We start from the raw sequence: 18,786 nt of genomic DNA on the forward strand, positions 1-18,786 counted from the left end.
TTCTGCGCGCTGAGCTGTCCCGTGACAAGCGCTCAGGTGCAGAGGCAGCTGATGGAAGAGATGTGGCTTTTGCGCAGCACGAAGGCTCGTTTACGTTGCAGTACTAGTATGGACGTGACACGGCTGCCTAGACTGTCACAAACAGACATCTATAAAGTTGCATAACGGGAAAATGGAATACATCTTAAGCTATATTTTTAAATAAGAGAAAGTTTTAACTGGTATATCAGGCTCGCTGTTAGTTTCTGTATGATTTCTATGCATTTTGCGTTAAATATGATACAGTAGTCTTTTTCCCTGTGTCCCTATGAATGATGAAAAGGTCAATTCTTAGCATTTTTAAGACAATAAAGTATTTAACAAGATTCAGTACAGCCTCAGCACCTCCACTGCCCTCCTTTTGGAGGATTTATTGCTTGAAATTAATATTCGGGGCTGACTGTGGTTTATGAATTCTTCACTGGAGAATAATTGTCTCTTTTGCTGTGTCTTAATTGATTTTTAATGATGTGGCATTTCTTTTTTTTTTTTTTTTTTTTTGTACTAGAGCTATTAAAATAATTGTATTTCAAAAATTTTGCTTCCATTTTTTCTTTTAGAGGTAGAGACAGAACAGATCCAGTATGGGGACAAAGCTGTAATTCAGTTATGAGATACATTGCATGTTGATGGAGCCCAACACTGTTGTTTTAAGTTCACAACAGTGTAATGTTACTGCCCGCCTAAGTTTGTCCAGTGTTAACCTGTGTTTTCTTGTGGAGGCTATTGAACTTCACCCTGACACCTAAGCACAGTCCTTTACAAGCCTGCCTTCTCCTTAGAAGGAGGAGATGAAGGATTCATTTTCAAGCATAAAGAGGCTCAGTTGGGTAGTTGGCAGTGCTATTCGTATATGGCATACAGAGTCTTTATTTAGAAGAAATCATTAAAATAATCTATAAATCTAGACAGGAGAATCTCAGGGTCGTGTCCACAACCACACCGCTCTGCCTTTGCTGAATGGTATTTTGTTACAATTTCCTTCTCAAAGCAGAGCTCTTCATGCAGTAGCAAGGTGTTGGGGGATTTTCAGTGCTAGTGCTGACAGGATCTGTTGTGCAACTGGTACAGGTTGATCTGAACAATAAATTTTGAAGTGATAAAGGCAAGTAATCATGGATAACTAGGAAGAGAATAGGAACCCTTCAGTTTATTACTGTACATATTATGTACGTTACTTTTATTGGGTTTTTTTGGTAAGCTTTTATGCAGATTAAACTTTAGTGCAAGATTGTGAAAGCTGGTTTGTGTTTATAATCAAAATGAATTCAACTACAAATCAATGATTATTTATAGTTGAAGAAAATGAGTATGTCAAGGTTAACTTATGATTTCAGAACAGAAACAATGAAAAATGACTGGTATGACTAAAATGGTTTAAATATTGAAGGCTCAAAGGAGTAATATTGAAAGAATATGTTAAAGGGCTTGGTCTATAAGCAGAACTGCCTATAGTTGTGCACAAATTGAATTAATATTTAATTCATTGAAGTTATTAAAGGTCAACTGAATGTATTACTAGTGTAATGAGTATAGAATTAAGAGTACCAATTTTTAAAAAAAGTACAGAGTGTGTACAGCTTTAAAAGGCACTTGCAGTCAGATATTTAAAAAATAATTACTGAAAAAAAAAATTTCTTTAGCTGTATGCTAGAAGTTTTTAGATGTCCTAAATTTTTAGCTCACTAGTTTATAGTTAAGAAAACTGTTTTGGCAAGGCCACTACTATATGCTTAAGTCCAGAGTGATAGGGCTGACCCTATTAAATGATCATAGTTTTCTGCAGTCTGCTGCTTAATAGGCTGTGAACTTTCCTGGCTTTCTTAATCCCTTTTAATCATTTAAACCTATTATTGTTTTGACTTGAATTTCAAAAGCCCTTTAAATCTGTCTTACAATGTTAATAGCTGATTAAAGTCCTGATTTCCAACCAAATTATCAGTGGGGAGTCTGTCTTATTACACTGAATAATTTAGAAGCAACTATTTAGGAAAATGTTGATCAAGGGGGGGAAAAAAACCCCAACAACCCAAAGAAAAACATTACTAGGTACAGTTTTTCTGGTGTTTTATGTTAGTGATCGTATCCGTGTGAGAAACTGGGGAAACAAAATGCTTCTAATTTACGACATCTATAACTGTGTTTCTGTTTTCTTTTATGTTTCAGTAGTATAATTTAAAATTAATTCTGTGTTGAAATTTAAATTAATTTTATTTTCATAATAAGTATTGTGGTAATAAATCTTTCTGCTAACATATTTTTTGATTCCTTTCACCAGAAACTCCAAGTTTTTTTCTGAAAAACAGAGGTTTGTATAGGATGTGATGCAGCTGAATAAGACTCCAGTCAGATAAGTATGCAGGAGCTGGGTACTAATAACTAGGTAAAAACGAAAACACCAGAAATTCCTCCATGCGTTCTCCAAGATGGTCCTTCATTTTCTCAGCCCTGACATTTCTATTCCAGTAGCAGTGTTTAAAGTCTGGAATTTTTTTATACGCGAAATGGCCAAGATCTGTGGTTTGAGTTGCACTTAAACTTTTGCTTAAGCAGATGCTTTTGTTTTGTTAAGCAGTGTAATTCTCTGCCAGGACAATGCTACATGCTCTTTCCCTGGCTGGATTTGATTCTTTGTTATTGATAACTATGAAGTAATTTATTTTCAACAGTCTTCATATAGAAGTATTTCAACCTTCTGTTACTATTTTTTCATTTCTCTTTCACATTACCACTAGTGTGTGCTTTATTCCTATGTACATTTCTTCTTCCCCAGATAAATGTTTTAGCTACATGTTCTTCTGTTTAAAAATGGAAGGGGACAAAATAATTATTGAGGCTGACCACTCGCTGTTGGTTTTCCTTGTCCAATTTTGTTGTTTTTTTTTGCTCTTTCCTATTTCTATATTAAAGTAGTTCATTGATGTCTTCAATGTTTGACATAAGTTGGTAGGTCAGGTTGAGTTAGTTGCAGTTTATGACACTGGTTTCCTCCCTTTCCAAGTTACTACTCTGTGGGATGCCTTTACCCCTGCCCATATTTTTATTATTTTTAACTTACCTGCTTGGCTTTGCCTCTGTATTTTGAGGTTACTGTGTTTAAATGGGTTCATCTTACTGTCTGCTAGAATGTTCTGTTACCGCTACATATGTATGCCAGTCTGCTGTAATCTATGGATTTCATCAGTAGCTACTATACTCGACTCTAGATCACTTATAAATGTGTGGCATAGTGTTGGGTCTGGTGCTGATCCATGCTGAAGTCAATCTGAGATGTGCATTCTCCCGCAGCCCTAATACTTTCCTAAAGGAATGTCTGAAAAGTCTTTTAGGCGGTTTCCTCTTTTGTTGGTATAAGCGGACTATTGCAAAACTTAGATTTTTCTGGAAGCAGGTGTTCTTTGGGATTGTGTTGCTATCAAACAATCCCTCTTTAATCTTTCAGTTTTTCAAGGAAGAGATTCTGGACTTACATTTTCTGTTTGGCAACAAAGCAGTACCTACGCAGTAAGGGATTTTTCTAAATTTGTCTAACCCGTACAAGGTCATCCTAGAATAACATGAATGATGATCAACTGTCATTAAAGCCAGAAATTAATGTAAAAGGCTGGCAATTTTGCTGTCAATTTGAGGCCAAGAAAGAATGCGAAAAGGTAGGGGAGACTGACTGCCCTGTTAAGGAATAGGAGAGGGGCTGAAGGGGATAGAAATTTTGAGGGAATGGGGAGTGTGGTGCCTTTCAGGTGGTGAAGCTGGGAGACAATAGGAAAGCAACAGAGGAATTTATGAAGAAATGAACAAGCAAATGTTTTAAACTGGCAGAATAAAAACAGTGCAGGTCAGGCAAGACTGAGACTTTCAGGATATGAATCAGAGCCCTTTACAGTTTTGTGGGTTGTGTGTTTTTGGTTTGTTTTTGTGGGGTTTTTTTTTGTTTGTTTTGTTTGTTGGTTTTTTTTTTGATGGTGGGGAGGGGAAGATGTCTTAAAACAAATATTTGGACTAGGGTGTATGTATGTGCAAGTTACACAGAACTTTAATTTTGGTTTAGCTGGTTGCATCTGGTCCATGATGAATTTGGCTGCTGAACTTAATACATAAGGTGTGGTCTGGGTTGTGTTTTTTTGTTTTCATCTTGATTTAGAAAATGTGCAGACTCTAGAATCTGGTTTAGCAAGCTTAAAGTAATGATCCAAACAAATACAAGTTGTGGTACTTACACTCCATATTTGTGTATGTGAAAAAGATTACTGGGCTAATAGGAAGAGTAAGGCTGCATTAGACTTAAATTTCTAAGCAGCTGTAGCCTTATCAAAAATGCAGAAATACTGCCTTGCTTTAAGTAGTATTTTACTACTGTAGGAAAAGCAGTTCACTTTATTACCTTTTGATCTATGTATAGATCAAGACCGAAGAAATTGAGTTAGCAGTTATGGCAGCATTAATCATTCTGTCTTGCAGATGGAAGTTGAGAAACAGACTGACCTTCTGTACCCATTCCCCATAAATCTGATGTGTAGAAATATTTTGGGAGCTTCTGTTGGGCTTGCTCTGTGCATTGGTCTGTAAATGCTCGTGAGGATGCACTGTTGTAGCAGGTTCACACACGGCTGTGTTTCTGACCTGAAAGATCTTGTGGGATGTGTTAGCTGTGTTTGGTAGAAAGCAGTCAATACAGTCTGAAAGAGGACATGTGAGCACCAACGGCCCACAGGCTGGTTGTCCTAGTTTTTACAAGATTAATAATTAAGAAGAAGCAACAGAAAAAGGACAGCATTTCTGGTTTTTAGAACAGTGAAAGTAGCCTTAACATCAGTTGAAAGCTGAAGCGCCATAATTGCTGAATCATTCTTATGGAAACTTCTTTAGATTAATGTGAAATACAAGAAGACGGTACTGAAGTCCTTAAGGTTTCTTAATGGCTTTGAAAATTTATGAAGAAATGCTTCTGCAGAGCTCTGTCTTAAAAGGTCTTTTCTTTTATTGATGAAGCATAGCCTAGTGTAGCATAAATTCTATTTGTCCAGTTTATCCAACCAACATGCTTTAGGTCTCTGTCAAAGAAATCACACTCACAAGAATTCACAAGTATTCTTGAAAATATTGATGAAAATATTACTCTGATAAGTACATAGTTTTTTGTTCCTCTTTGTTTCTGGGTAGTCTGCATGATGGAGATTTTATCTTGGCTCTTCTGGCCCAAGCAGCTGTTATTTGCGCAATTTTAGCTATGTATTTCTATCTATTAAGTTTTTGCTTAGGTTGGTGGATTCAAGTCGGAAATTTGGAAAGATGAGTTAATTTTGACGCTATGAAGATCTATTGCCATTTTTTAAACCTGTTTGCTCATCACCAGTTTTTAGTTTGGGCCTTAGGACAGGTGAGTTTTACCAGCTTTTCAGCAAACTCCCATTTATAGAGCAGATCTGAATATGATATTCATTTGAAGTTTTTCACCAGTACATATTTAGCGTAGGGTGTGTTTTCTTTTTAATTTGGTTAAGGCTTTGTAAAATTGGATGCTGCCTGAAGGGAACTGTGCCTTATGGCTGTTTGTTACAGTAAAAGAATATTGTAAAAATGCTGACTACAGTCCAAGCACATTAATTTTCATACTGTTTCATATTAGGAGCTGGGAAATGAAAAAGCATTGAGTTGTAGGTTTACCATTTCAGAATGATCTTTAAAATGCGTTGCACAAATCAGAGCTGAACTTACAGGTTCTAGTATGCTTAAAAAGTGAAAAGTAGACATTTAATAAAAATGTTATTTTTCTGCAAAAACTGAAATTGAGATGATAAAGTTGTAGGTGAATGTTCGTCATATACATGGGAAAGGAGAAGAGTATACTGCCTTCATAGTTTTGTGGGGGTTTTCTTGTTTGTGTGTGGTTTTTGTTTTGTTTTGTTTTGTTTTGTTTTGTTTTGTTTTGTTTTGTTTTGTTTTGTTTTGTTTTTTTTTGTAGTGCTATAACCAAATAGAATGTGTTGATTAGAGTTGTACCTTGAACTGTTTTACACAGTAAAATCTTCCAAGTGGCTTTGGCATTTTTTTGATAGAGTATATTTAGCTGTATGTACAGCCAAATTTCCTTAACACCATTCTGGCTCTGTGTAATATCTATCCTCAGAATGCCTGCAATAATCTTTTAGTCTGGGTCTGTGCTGCTTTATTTTCAGGCTTGTGGAGAGGGAAAATATTTAAGATTAATGTAGTTGTGAATTTATAATTAATGCTTTAGTGGGCTAAGTGATATTATGGATGTATCTGCATGTACGTAAAATTTAGTTCTGGAAACGTAACAATTAGGAAGGGAGAAAATAACGTGAAGCTCAGATCTGAGTTCTGGTAGATTTATTGGTTATAGTAAAGAAATGAGGAAAAAAGATCGTGAGGTTCAGGATAGCTTTGTCTTGGGAAGTTGAAAACATCCTTGATAATTAAAGTTCAATTTCAAGGTTTTTCTCATTGACATACATACTTGGCTTGTTAATGTTCTAGAGTTGTGAGTAATGGGAAGCATTCAATCACCTTGTTTAGCAGGCTAATTTAGACATACTGTATCGCTGTGCCCCATTGTAGTCAAAAGACAGAGATGCTTTTCCAGAGCATGAGTTGGAGTTGGGTCTTTGTTTCTTGATGAAACATAGGGGAATTAGCTTGTCCATTTGTCCCGGTAAATTAAATGCCTAAACATGCCTTTTTGTAACCAGATTGAAAAGAATACTGTTTAAAAAAATTATCTAGACACTGAAAAGAGTAATGTAGAGCAGTGCCAAGCTTCTCATGTAAACTGTGATTAGAGGATGGATGATAGAATAATGATCTCTGTTAGCTTCTGTCTGCAGCTAGGTCACTTGAGCTTTGATCAGAATAGGGTCTGTTGGAGTGACTATGGTATGATGACATCTAGAGGTTGGACAAAGATGTTGTGGCTTAAGAACTTCCATAAAGAACTGAGTTTGGGGAGAAAGCTGCTGTCTTCCAAAAGTAGTTTTGCCCAAAGTACAATCAGCCTATTGGACCGTCAGAAGCTATCAGCTGGGATGCTCAGAGCCTGGGGTGTGCATTGGTGGAAATACACAGTGTGCAGTGTGATAATTGCTGCAGTTGGGGTCCATCTTTATCATTGTTTGCAGCTGCTGTTTTGAAGGGGGTGGCTGGAGCATTGACTGCTCTTCCAGTAGATTAAATGTCTGTGAAGGACATATCAAATTGTTTAAATGTATCGTTTTTGGAATGTGCTACAGTTTGTTTTGACACTTACCTACAATCTTGCTGTAGACCTTTGCGTGTTTTATTCTTAGATCTCTTTTTTGAAATAGGAACTTGAGCAGTGATGAAGAGACTATTAATGTTTTGAAAATGTGTCACAGTTTGGTAGTGGATAGTTGAAAAGAATAATCATTATTTAACATTCTAGGATGTGTTGAACTTTGAATTCTACAGGGCAGAAAATAGAAAAAAGTGAAGTCATGGTCCCTTCAGTTCCTTTGCCTACTTCCGTAGCATATTTGCATACTTACTAGTTTAATACCCGGAGTGTAAATGTATAATACATGTACAGTATGTTGTGGTTGCTTAGATGGTTTTAAATGTCCTTATTTTGAATTTTTTGACTGCATATCTTTAGCTTCAATTTTGCATTTAGTATCCTTGGCTCCTAAAATGTGTTTTTAGAGAATTTCTCGCAAATCTAATCTTCATCAGTTACTGGTGCTTATCAATCTTGCCTACTTAACACATGTTGGGAAATATTATGTAAGCTGTTCACTGTACTAGTTGCACATTTGAATTTATTAAATATTTCAGCAGTGTATATGAAATGTAATGCGTCCTGTCTTAATGTATAAAGTACTAATAAAAGTTTGAGCTCTACAAGCATGTCCCTTTGTGGGAAATTTTCTTTGACAAGTTGCTCTTAAAGCAATAACCATAGGGCTCAAGGAAGAATATTTGAAAAATGCCATTTTCATGGTGAAAGAAGGGGATGGTGGTGAAAAAGATCGGGTAAGATAAGGTTCTCCAAAGGGAAACCATTCTACAAACCTCAGGGGTAGCAACTGTGTCCCTCCTGCACCCCTCTGTGGTATGTCAGGAACATACACGAGAGGAAAATCACACATCTGTTAAACAGCGTTCCCATTATGTTACACAATTTCTATTGTAGCTGACTTACTAGTCTGAGTAAGCAGTGAAGGGTTTTATTTGTTTTATTTTCCTGTAAATTACTGTGGGTGTTAAATTGTGGTTTAAAAAAAAAAAAAAGTGAAGAAACGAGGAATTTGCAAGCTTCAAAAAGCACGAGTATTGATATTATTTCTGTATCCTCAGCACACAAAATTGTATTCAGTTCCAGCTGAAGTAGTCTGATTTCTGGTCAGAGGAAAAGCATGCAGTGTTATTTTTTTAGTGAAGAATGATTTTGACTTTATGCAGGTGTATTTTTTTTTTTTTCCAATGGGCCAAATGATCTCTGTTTACAAAATGGGTTGCATATTAGTCAAGGGTATACCTGTTTGTGACAGGCAGAACCTTTTAAGAAATTACCTGATTTCCTTTTAAGTAAGATTGCAAGTTGCATAAGAAGAGTTAGTGTGCTTTGATTTCTGAAAGATGTTCCTTTTAGAATTTCCTGGTAGCTCTTTGCTTTTTCTCTGATATATAAGTATTTGCTCAATAAAATGCTTGTTAAGACATGACAAATGGAGGTATCGGGGAGGTGTAGCAGTATTATGGAAAGACTGGTATTGGGCTAGACCCTTTTTCATTGAAGAAAAAGAGCCTGATACTGCTCACTCCAGAAAACATTGATTTGGAAGTAAATGTAAGATCACAACAGTTAAAATTTGTGGCTTAAAGCCTGATAGGATAGGAAATTATAAAGAAGACTGATCAATTAAACCAAATGACCTGAATGTGTTATTGAACAGTGTGTTACAGTATAGTCTGCTTGCTATAAGGGTCAAATGCGAACCCAGCATTTAAAAGAAGAATATGGATGAACCCCGCTGTATCCTGATTGGAAGTGACTACATGAAGGATTTAGCAGCAAAGTGGGTAAATAGATGCAAGTCAGTGTGATACTGTGGCAAATAACCTGAGGCAGTCTCTGCATATGCAAAGAAGAAAAATCGGTCAGTTGGCGTCTTGTATGTTTGAATGCAGCACTCGTGAGCTTGAGAATGTGTCCAGGGTTGATGCTTGCATTTTAAATGAACACTGAAAAAAAACAAGTTTCAGAGAGTATCATCAGAAAATTCCATAAGGAATAGCAAATGTACATTTCATCTGTTTATTTGAAACAAAAATAATTTTGGAAGCTAGCTTGATTGTAGTTGATTGGTGACCAGAATCTTTCCTCAGGAGGAGTTATTTGTGTTTCTGCAGTTGATTGGAGCAAGGAACAAAATCTTAAAGGTATTCCAAAGTGAGTGACAGTGCAGCGTGCAACGTGACTAGTAGTAGTAACCTGTTCTGGGAGAGACTGGGTTCCTTTCTCCCTCCGATGCAGACAGTGGAGGCAACCTGTTCTGTTAAATTGCCTATTAGGTTAAACTAGCAAAGAAAGTTTCTTTCTCTCAAGCTGTCTCTTTCATCAGAGGTTGCCTATGTGGACTGCATAAATTTTCCTAAACAGCCTGTTGTTAAAGTATATTTTTTCTATAAAATGTTTTTGGTATTAATTATAATAGTTTTATTTGGTACAGGGGGAAACACTACAGCCAGGTTTAATGTTCCCATTGTCTGTTTTCCTTACTGTCATGTTTTGCAGATCCAAATTATATGATCAATGTACAGGTTGTGGTATGAAGTGGAATGATTTTGGGATATATAACATGCCAAATTATCTGATATAATTTGAAGCTATGATATAAAGCAAAAGTTTTGTGTGATGTTAGGTTTACTTTAATAAACATGTAATAAATTTTTTAGAAAACTTTGCTGCTGTCTTTTCAGTACCTGAGGTACCTGAATCAACAAATATTACACAGTTTAATAATTTGCTAGTTTGAAACTGTAAACCTATGTTTTATGGCTGTATTCTCAAAGGTGTAACTGCTCTATGTTTTTTTTCTTTTTTTTTTTTTTTTTTTTCCCCAAGGTATGGGCTGAAGCCAAACGACCAAATTTTGGCAGAAGAGAAGCACAAAGAACTGTAAGCTCTTTTATGGTGATATACATGCATGTTATATGTATTTACTTTTCTACGTGCATACATATCTTATTAAGGTCCTGAAGGAAAACTTTTGTATTTTCGTAAATAGTTTCTGCTCTTCCTTATTGTCTGCTGCACATTACAGAATTTGTCTGAAAACTAATTTTTTCAAAAAAAGACTTAAAAAAATTGTTTTTCATTAATTTGTTTTAAAAATGCCTTTTTTAGCTGCAGTTCATATGCATGCAATTTAAATGTCTCGGTGTTCATCCTAGTTACATTTTATGTATGACAGCAGTTACACTAAGAGCTACTGCCTCCCTGCAGTATGTCTGTGTATAAATGAAATGTTTGTTTATATCTGTCAGAAATGAAAAGAAAGATTATTATTTTTTTTCAGGTTCAGTGTTGACTCCCTATTTTAATTTGCCTACTCATATCATATTATGGCCATTCCCAACTTTGCATGTTCTTATCAACACAGTTGGGCTATGATGTGGAATTTAACTAAGAGTCACCGGTGCCCTATCAGTTAGATTGGAATTTTACTTGGTTTGGCTAATCTGATTTTGCAGCCTAAAAACTCTTGTTCCTGGGGAAAAATATGATCTGTTGTTGACTGGATCATTCTTTGGTCTTGCAGAAGAAGTAACCATAGGAAGCTTAATCAAACATTGCAGTAACAGCGTATTCAATTAGTTTCCTCCTTCATTAAAGACGTGCCCAAACTAAGGAAACTTGAAGTTCAAATTTATTCTGATTTTTAGGTAGTCTTCTGTGTTCAGGCAAAATAACCTTTATTTTTTATTTTGGCGCACTGTGTGCTAAAATACAAAAGCTCTGCAATTGAGTTGGAAGCAAATACTGGGTACCGTGTGTAAGCATGTGTATATATACTTGGAAAATGCGAAGTGAAAAGACTGGTAGGTATTGTCTGTATATTATCTAGATATGGAGGAGTGGGATTCTGAGTTTGTATACCTGGTTTTGAAACCTTCATGGGGGTGTTTTTTCCAATTATGGTAGATTTTAAGGCAGATACTAAAGTTCTTGAAGTTACTGACTTTTGAACTGTATACATGTTTTGAAAAATTAGTTCAATCAAGAGTTACTATATTAAATTGGAGAAAAGTACTCACTGAATTAAAGATGGCACAATTGGAACATTCCTGCTCAGTTGTATGTGTAAGCATACATAAGGTTACATAAAGGCAATACTGTAATACTATATAACACTTTTTGTTTCATAATTTAGTTTAAAAATTCTTTTGTTCTTAAAATTTTTCATTATGCAAAGTAATTGTCTATTACTGCTGGTTTTAATTTCTGCACGTTAATACCACTGGCTGAAGAGGATGTTCAGTGCCTGAACTCCCAATTTTCTTCTTACCTTGTTCACTCACTGTTCCCCATGAGCTGCCTGGAAAACATTCTTTGTGAATGTCCTCTTTGCCATCCCTCGAACCTGTATTTTTTCTGCAGATAGGTAGTTGGTATGAAAAACTGTAGAAAATGCTTTACTTTACTTACATGATTTTATTGAGTGACTTCTCCATGATGAGAAGTGGAATATTGATGTAAAAGTTGTATTTCCAGAGAAGATACAGATTTTTAGGATTATTTCACATTTCTTCCTTTCAGAATAGAGGAAATGGGGAATTTGTTCCCTTTTGTGTGCATTTACATGCTTAGATATCAGAAAACCACCTTTTTTCTTTTCTATTTTAAACTTTCAACTCTTGTACATAATTGTCTGCTTCCATTATTACACTAGCATTATTTTGCATTATTTTATAGTAACCCCAAAAAACTGAAGCAGTTTATCCATGTGTAAGATGAAGTAACTGTTTCAGATGAGTTAGTATCTATAGCTGTTGGGTTTTCCCATGTTAAAAGTTTGGATGCTTCTCAGTAAGGTCATAGATTTCGAACAGTAAAAATGTATTCTGGTAGTGAAGATTTAATTCTTTTGGAAAAATAATTATTTGTGAAAAGCCTTAGTGATTGAATTACTAGCCAAATAAAATTTTTGTGCTCTTTCAGAGGATGGAAGAAGACATTTAACTTACATTTGTACATCATGGTAATGTACCTGTGACATCAAAAATGCTTGAGCTCCAGGTAAAAGACAAGCAAGAGTAGTTGCCTTTGATCGGTAGATAAGATTGGTTTTATGTAGAGCACTCTCTCTAGTGGCAGAGCACTTGTGGAGATCGTAATTATGATGAACCCATTAAATGTGTTAGACCATTTTAAAAGATACAAGCTAGAAGTATTAAAAATACTGGCATGTTGAGGGGTTAAACACAAGTTAAATGACATGCAAGTCTGTATTTTGGACAGTACAAGTTGTACTGTGTACACAAACTTTATTTGCACAATAGATACTGATTAAACTGAACCTTTTGATATCAGGTATTTCATTTGAAGTAGCTTAAATATACTAAAATCCTGTTTGAGCTTTTTATTTTAAGTATGTTGCGTATTACTTAATTGCATATCAATTACTGATGTGTTGAACTCCTTTAATTAAATAAAGAAAATTCAGTAAAACTAAAGTGCTACGTGAATCAGCTGCAATAAAAGCTTTCTTTGGATTTTCGTTGTTGTCACTGCAGTAGCTTCTGAGATGATTTATATGCTGTTGATTATGATGAAAGAGTTTGTACATGCTTTTGCCATTGACCTTGGCATCTTGAATGTCTCTGGATATTTGACCGGGGAAAAACTCTCGTAGGTCAGTGTACCACATTGTTTTAGGAGAGACCTTTGGAACTTTTCTAATGTGCTGTGTGCTCTTCTTCTCGGACCATGTTTACTGGATGATACGGAACAGATTAAATAGTGTTGAGCCTCAGAGCTCTTTCAGTCCTTCAAGCTAAATTCTCAGATTTAAGTTGAGTTGTTAGATACTTAAATATCCTTTTTTGATATTTAGATAGGATTTCATATTTAAAAAAAAATACCAATTCCAGGGAATGGTGCAAGACAACTTACCACTAGGGTAGTTGTCACCGATTTTGTTATAAACTTATTCTTAGATTCAGGGCCCTTATAACGAAGGTGTTCTCATGAATCTGTCCTAATGTTTTAAAGTTAAATACAAAGTTGGACTCTAGATATTCCTGTTCAATTCCAAAATCCCCCTGCTTAAAATACTTTGTCTTCCAGTCCTTGAAACACCAGCAGCTTTAATACTGGCTTACCTGGTAAAGATTTATTTGGTGTTCTTCATTTGATAGTGTTGAAATGATTTCTCTGACTGACAGATGTCCTTCAGTTTGTTCGAGATCTCTTCTATGTGACTGTTCTTCATAAAAATGTAAATTTTGTTCAGTAATGAATGCCTTGTCTCTAAAGGTAATTGGGCCAGCTACACCCTGACTTGACTTGATCCTTTTGTCCTTGAATCTTAGTTATCTAGAGAGATAAGTACGTCCACTAAGACAGACTGGAGTTGCTTTACAGGCATGGCATTGTGCTTCTATTTTAAGAGCTAAGGTATGAAAGATCACCTTTTGTTGTTGTTGTTTTTGTGGTTTTTTTTTTTTTTGTTTGTTTTTTGTTTTTTGTTTTTTTCCTTATGCTTCTAATTCACTTAACTGTAGCAGCCATTTAAAATTGTGTCTTTGCATTAGTGGATACTTTTTGATCTTAAACGAATTTGTTGGCACTAAAGCTATAAGTTGCTGCATATATATACATTCTTTTCAGAATTCAGCTGGAAATATCTATCCAGTCTGCCCCAATCAACTCCTGAATGCACACAAGGTGGAGGTTACTGTCCTGTAGCTAAGCCAGGGAGAGGAAAGTGTGGAGGCTCCTTAGCCTGCTTCCATGTAAAATTATCAGATTAGTTCAAATCGTCTTAACTGATGATCAAGCCAAGCATGCCAATGTTGTAGTGAATCAGAGGAGCAATCGTATTTGTTTTCACTGGTGAGTTTGTTATCCTGCAGTGAGAATAACAAAGATGGGGAATCAGTAGTATCTTCAGTTTTTACAAGAGTTTTATAGGATAAGTATGCATTTATGGCTGAAGAGATGTCCTGGACATGTTTCCTATCTACCACAACCCAACTACTCCCCTGTAGCTTTGAGGAGAGGAAAAAAGAATTCTGTCCTGCAAGACTGCTGGGAACATAATAAGGACATAATAAGGCTGGTGAGGCCTTAATGTTGCGTATGTTTTTTCCCCTTCTGAAAACAATAAATAAATAAATATGAACTCCAAGAAAAATGGGATTATTTCTCCTGACCCTTTCTATAGTTCTTTTACAAGAGTTACTCCTATTTTTAATTCTCAGAATTGGACTGAATGACTTAAATGGAGGTCATATTAACCAAGTGTAGGCTTGCGTGTGTGTGTGTGTGTTGTTGCCTAGGCTGATTTTCTTTTTACTATGGTTCTACATCAAAAGTTTTTAAGAATAAATTTAAGATAGCTGCAGCAAGCAGTGAGGTGTGATCTAAGTTGTCTTGATATTAAAATGGAAACACATAATTTGTTTACCCCGTGCGCAATACAGAGTCAATTTTCACTCTGTAGAGTAGTGTTGGCAGAGGTGTTGGGGTTTTTTAGTGATACTCTCTTTTACTAAAATATGGGCTATAGCAAAATCTTGGTAGCTTGACTAGCTTGTAGGAATAGGCAACTATATTAATTGTAAGTCTTAAAAATGTTGTTTGAAGTTTAGTGGTACCACTGAGTCTGTAACCAATGCTTCAGGACACTTGTTTTAATACAGCTTTGACTGCTGGTTGTACAATTTTATAAACTGTTTTGCTTAAGCAGTTTTGGCCGTGACAGAACACTTAACTTTTTTGGAAGTTAGTCGAAGGAGAAGGTAGGAAATACGGCAGCTATTTTGTGCCCTACAGCCACCTCTGCTTTCATAATGTATCTTTTTACAGAGATGAAGCCCATGAAGTAAGAAAGAGGAAGAACACAAATATAAGCTTCCTTTCTCTTCATTCAGCTGTTTGTGTTGCAGTCGGAAGGGAGGGCAGATGTGTTGCTCTGCTGCAAGTTTGTTGAGAGGAATTTATTTAGGTATTTTATTCTTAGCTGCATACTTGCTATATGAATAATTTTTCATAGTAGAAACTGAACATGGGAGAGAAGGGCTCTTAAGCCTGAGAACAGCTACTTGCATGACTGATGCAGTTTCGAATTAACTGTAATATCTGGGGGTTTTTTGTGTGTATTCTGGTTTTGCTTAGCCAAAACATAAGTGAGTCAGTATTGGAAGGGTCAATCTTGGAGGCATAGTGGGGCTGTTTGGGGATTACAGAGGGCCTGTGTGGCGCTTGGGAAAGAGTAGAGAAATTTACAGTAGGGGTTTAAAAGTAGTCTGGGTGTGTTAAAAAGCTAAAGGGAAAAAGGATTTGAACCTCTTAATGGGAATATTGTAGTAGAGTTTCCTTGTATTTGGGGGAGTTACCATGCGTAAATTACTATCTGTTGCAATACTTCAGTGCAAAAGCTGAGGGACTCAACCCCAAATCCATTTACTATGGAACAGTGCCTCATTGGTGTTTCAACATGCAGTGAAAGATGTGAATGCTGGGGACATAAAAGGGTGAAACTGTCTGTCTAATGCTCTTGGAAACAACCAGGTACAGTATATTGTGCCTCTAGGGGGTGTAGCTTATCTTCAGTAACACTTTCAAAAATTCTTCCATATATGTTGCTTTTAGGATTCAGTGTCCTGTTGGTGTGTAGTCTCTCTAAAATACCTTGGTTTCTTATCTACCGTGTTCCCCCCAAAACCTAAAAAAGAAGGGAGAAAATTGTTTTTGGGGGAAGAGATATTAAAATATCAGAAGTATTAAGCTTTAAATCTTTCATCAGCCTATTCAACATGTGCTGACAACATAGATTATTCATATGGTTGAGGTGATGCATGAACCTGTCACAGATGTCTGTCAAATCTGTTGAGTTACTTTATTTAATATACCTCACTTGTAATTTACATTTGAGTAGATTTGTATATAATATGAAATGTCATTTGGCAATGAAGTAACATGGAAAACTGTAATGGCAACGAGGTGCCCAGCCTTATGAAAAGATTATCAACTCTCATCTTTACACTTCTTTAAGCTTTATTTTAGATTGCCTCCTCATTTTTTTTAAATCAAGCTGTCATACTGGCCTGTTTCCTTGTGTAGAGGTTTGTATGAAAACTTCAATAAAATGTCTACCGTGGAATTGATATTCATTTTTACAAAATCTAATATATTTAGAATTGAAATCTGTAAACTTCTCTTCTTCATGAATAAACAATCATTTAGGATGACTAGTCTCTTAAATTGTCACCTTCTCCCAAAGCAAATATAAATTCTGTTGTATATTGAATCTGATTTTTCTGTGATGTGTAATCAAGCACTTCTTTATGTAAACTTTCATTAAATGCTTGGGAATTCTGTGGAGTAAGAATTTGGGTGATTGTGCTGTGGATATCTGAAAAACGTGTAAAAAGTAATGAAAGATACTGATGGTTGGGAAGAACTCTGGTCTATTTGGAATGCATTTTGTTAATCCTGTTCCTTGGGTTGTTGGCTCCCTCTGTAGAAATTACTTTAAATTGCAGTTTGATTTCTCTAGAATTGTTTTATCACTTCTGTGGTATATATGAAGGCTTGACTCACATGTACAAAAAGAATGATTTATGGTTAGCTACAAAATTTCTATCACAGATTCCCCCTCTATTTTTTCTCTAGTGCTCTGCCTGCCCACCCCTCACCCAATTCTTCTGAATACCACACCAGTGCAAATTAGTGTTATATGAATTATCTTCTGAAATTCTTGGTAACAGAAAATCTTGTGTAAAATTTCGAATAATTAAAAACTAAATTAAAGCAAAAATACTTTTTCCTTTCTTGGTGGAGGCAGTCTTTACATCTGCTTAAATTTAAAATGAAAAATTGCAGGTGTTAATTATATTGTATAATTTCATTTTGCATCCTGCTGTTTATGATATGAAATAAGTAATCTGTACGTTACTTGTACCGGATGGTAAACATATTGGATCAATATTTTAAAATTATTTTAAAATTAAAAATAATTTAATAAAATTAAATTATTTTTGAAATAAATTCAAATTCTAATTTTAAATTAAAATTCTTTAATTAAATGAAATATTTTTAAATTAATCTGTCAATAGTGTTGTAGTTAAGCCTTCTGCCTGTTTGCATTATTTTGTGTATATATTATATTAAAGCAAAATTTTGCCATGTAGCTTTATAGGCTCTGATAGAGTAGTCTTTATTGTTAAGCAGCTCCTAGAAATTAGTGTTGATTCATTCTTATATGATGAGGTGGTTATTTGATGTAAAATAGAAGAAAACTTCTGATAATAGCTATGGTTGGCAGATAAGAACAAGGCTTATGTTCCTCTGAGGAACTTGGTTTTGTAGCCTGAGCTGCTTATCTGAGACTGTTGTGTGATACAACAGTTCCATGGTAGTGGGAAGGAGGAGAGCTGGAGGGGAAAGAGAAGGATGGATGTGAAAGCCAATGGAGAATCCAAAATACTTTTTGTGTGTGCGATGTATGAGAACCCAAAAATGAAAGGTCTAAAAACAGCTTCTAGAGCATTGACACTTAGTTTGCTTAAATCAAGTTATGGAAGTTCCCAGTGTCAGGTTTGTTGTTCTTCTGTAGTCTTGCTCTTACGCGACTTAATCTCATAGAATATTTTTTTCTTCTCTTACCTTCAAGAGATGTTTTTCAAGTACCTGTCATGTACTTTGACTATCACTGCCATATAAGTGGTACAGCACAGATATCAAAAGATCAAAGGAAAGATGTTTTGGAATATTCCAAACTGTAATTCCAGCTCAAACTTGAGAACTTTCAGGAGCTCTCACAGTACTGGTTATTGAGTTAAATTGATCTTTCATAATTATTTCTTACACTCTGAAAATCTATGCAGGAATAGATGGATTGACATGGATCTGCTTGGCTCTTCTGTGTAGTGAGCTAGTAGAGATGTGTTACTCTATTGCTCTTTCTGATAGTAATTACTGTTACTTAGTATGTACTCTACATACTTTGTTTAAAGCAAGGAAATGCATTTTTTCTTTTGCTGCCTGTTCCTGAAATCACCCTCAAGCACAGACTGAGCACATAGTCCACAGCACTAAATTGAATGCCTGGACTTAGAATGTTCAAGTATTCTGAACTCCTGTAAAGGCCTTCAGCCTGCCGCTCACCAAGTGTTCATAGCAAAGGCTTCGCAACCAGCAACAGTAGTTGCACCCTCTTGTCCCCCTGGGGTTCATGTTTCAGTAAGTGCAGTTTGGGCAGTCAGTGAGGCATGATTGTCCAGAAGAGACTTTTCCCTCACCACTTCTCTTGACAATTTTCTTATTTTAGAAGAAATTAAAAAATGGTGTGAAAAATGGTATTAACTGTATTTTGCATTGACTCCAGGTGCACACAAAGTGCAGTGCTAATAAAGTAGTGACGTGACTGTGTTCAACCACTGACATATTTGAAGACTGAGCTTTGAATATGCAGACTACTTTTTCCATAGTGCTGCGTATTTCTGACACTGTATTGATTTCTTTCAGATAGAGAATGGGGT

General features: G+C 35.6%; 1 protein-coding gene across 2 annotated transcripts in view; it reads left to right on the top strand.

Moving 5' to 3' along the window:
* ADK (adenosine kinase) overlaps positions 1 to 18,786 on the top strand; it is a 290,419-nt gene that overhangs the window by 18,804 nt on the left and 252,829 nt on the right. For both annotated transcript variants that reach the window (XM_086466581.1, XM_086466580.1), the window contains exon 3: positions 10,142 to 10,195. In XM_086466581.1, the coding sequence (XP_086322707.1) occupies positions 10,142 to 10,195 (54 nt within the window). The remainder of the gene's footprint in view (positions 1 to 10,141; positions 10,196 to 18,786) is intronic.

The sequence above is a fragment of the Leptosomus discolor genome, chromosome 6 (assembly GCF_034619465.1).
Source record: "Leptosomus discolor isolate bLepDis1 chromosome 6, bLepDis1.hap2, whole genome shotgun sequence".
NCBI lineage: Eukaryota > Metazoa > Chordata > Aves > Leptosomiformes > Leptosomidae > Leptosomus > Leptosomus discolor.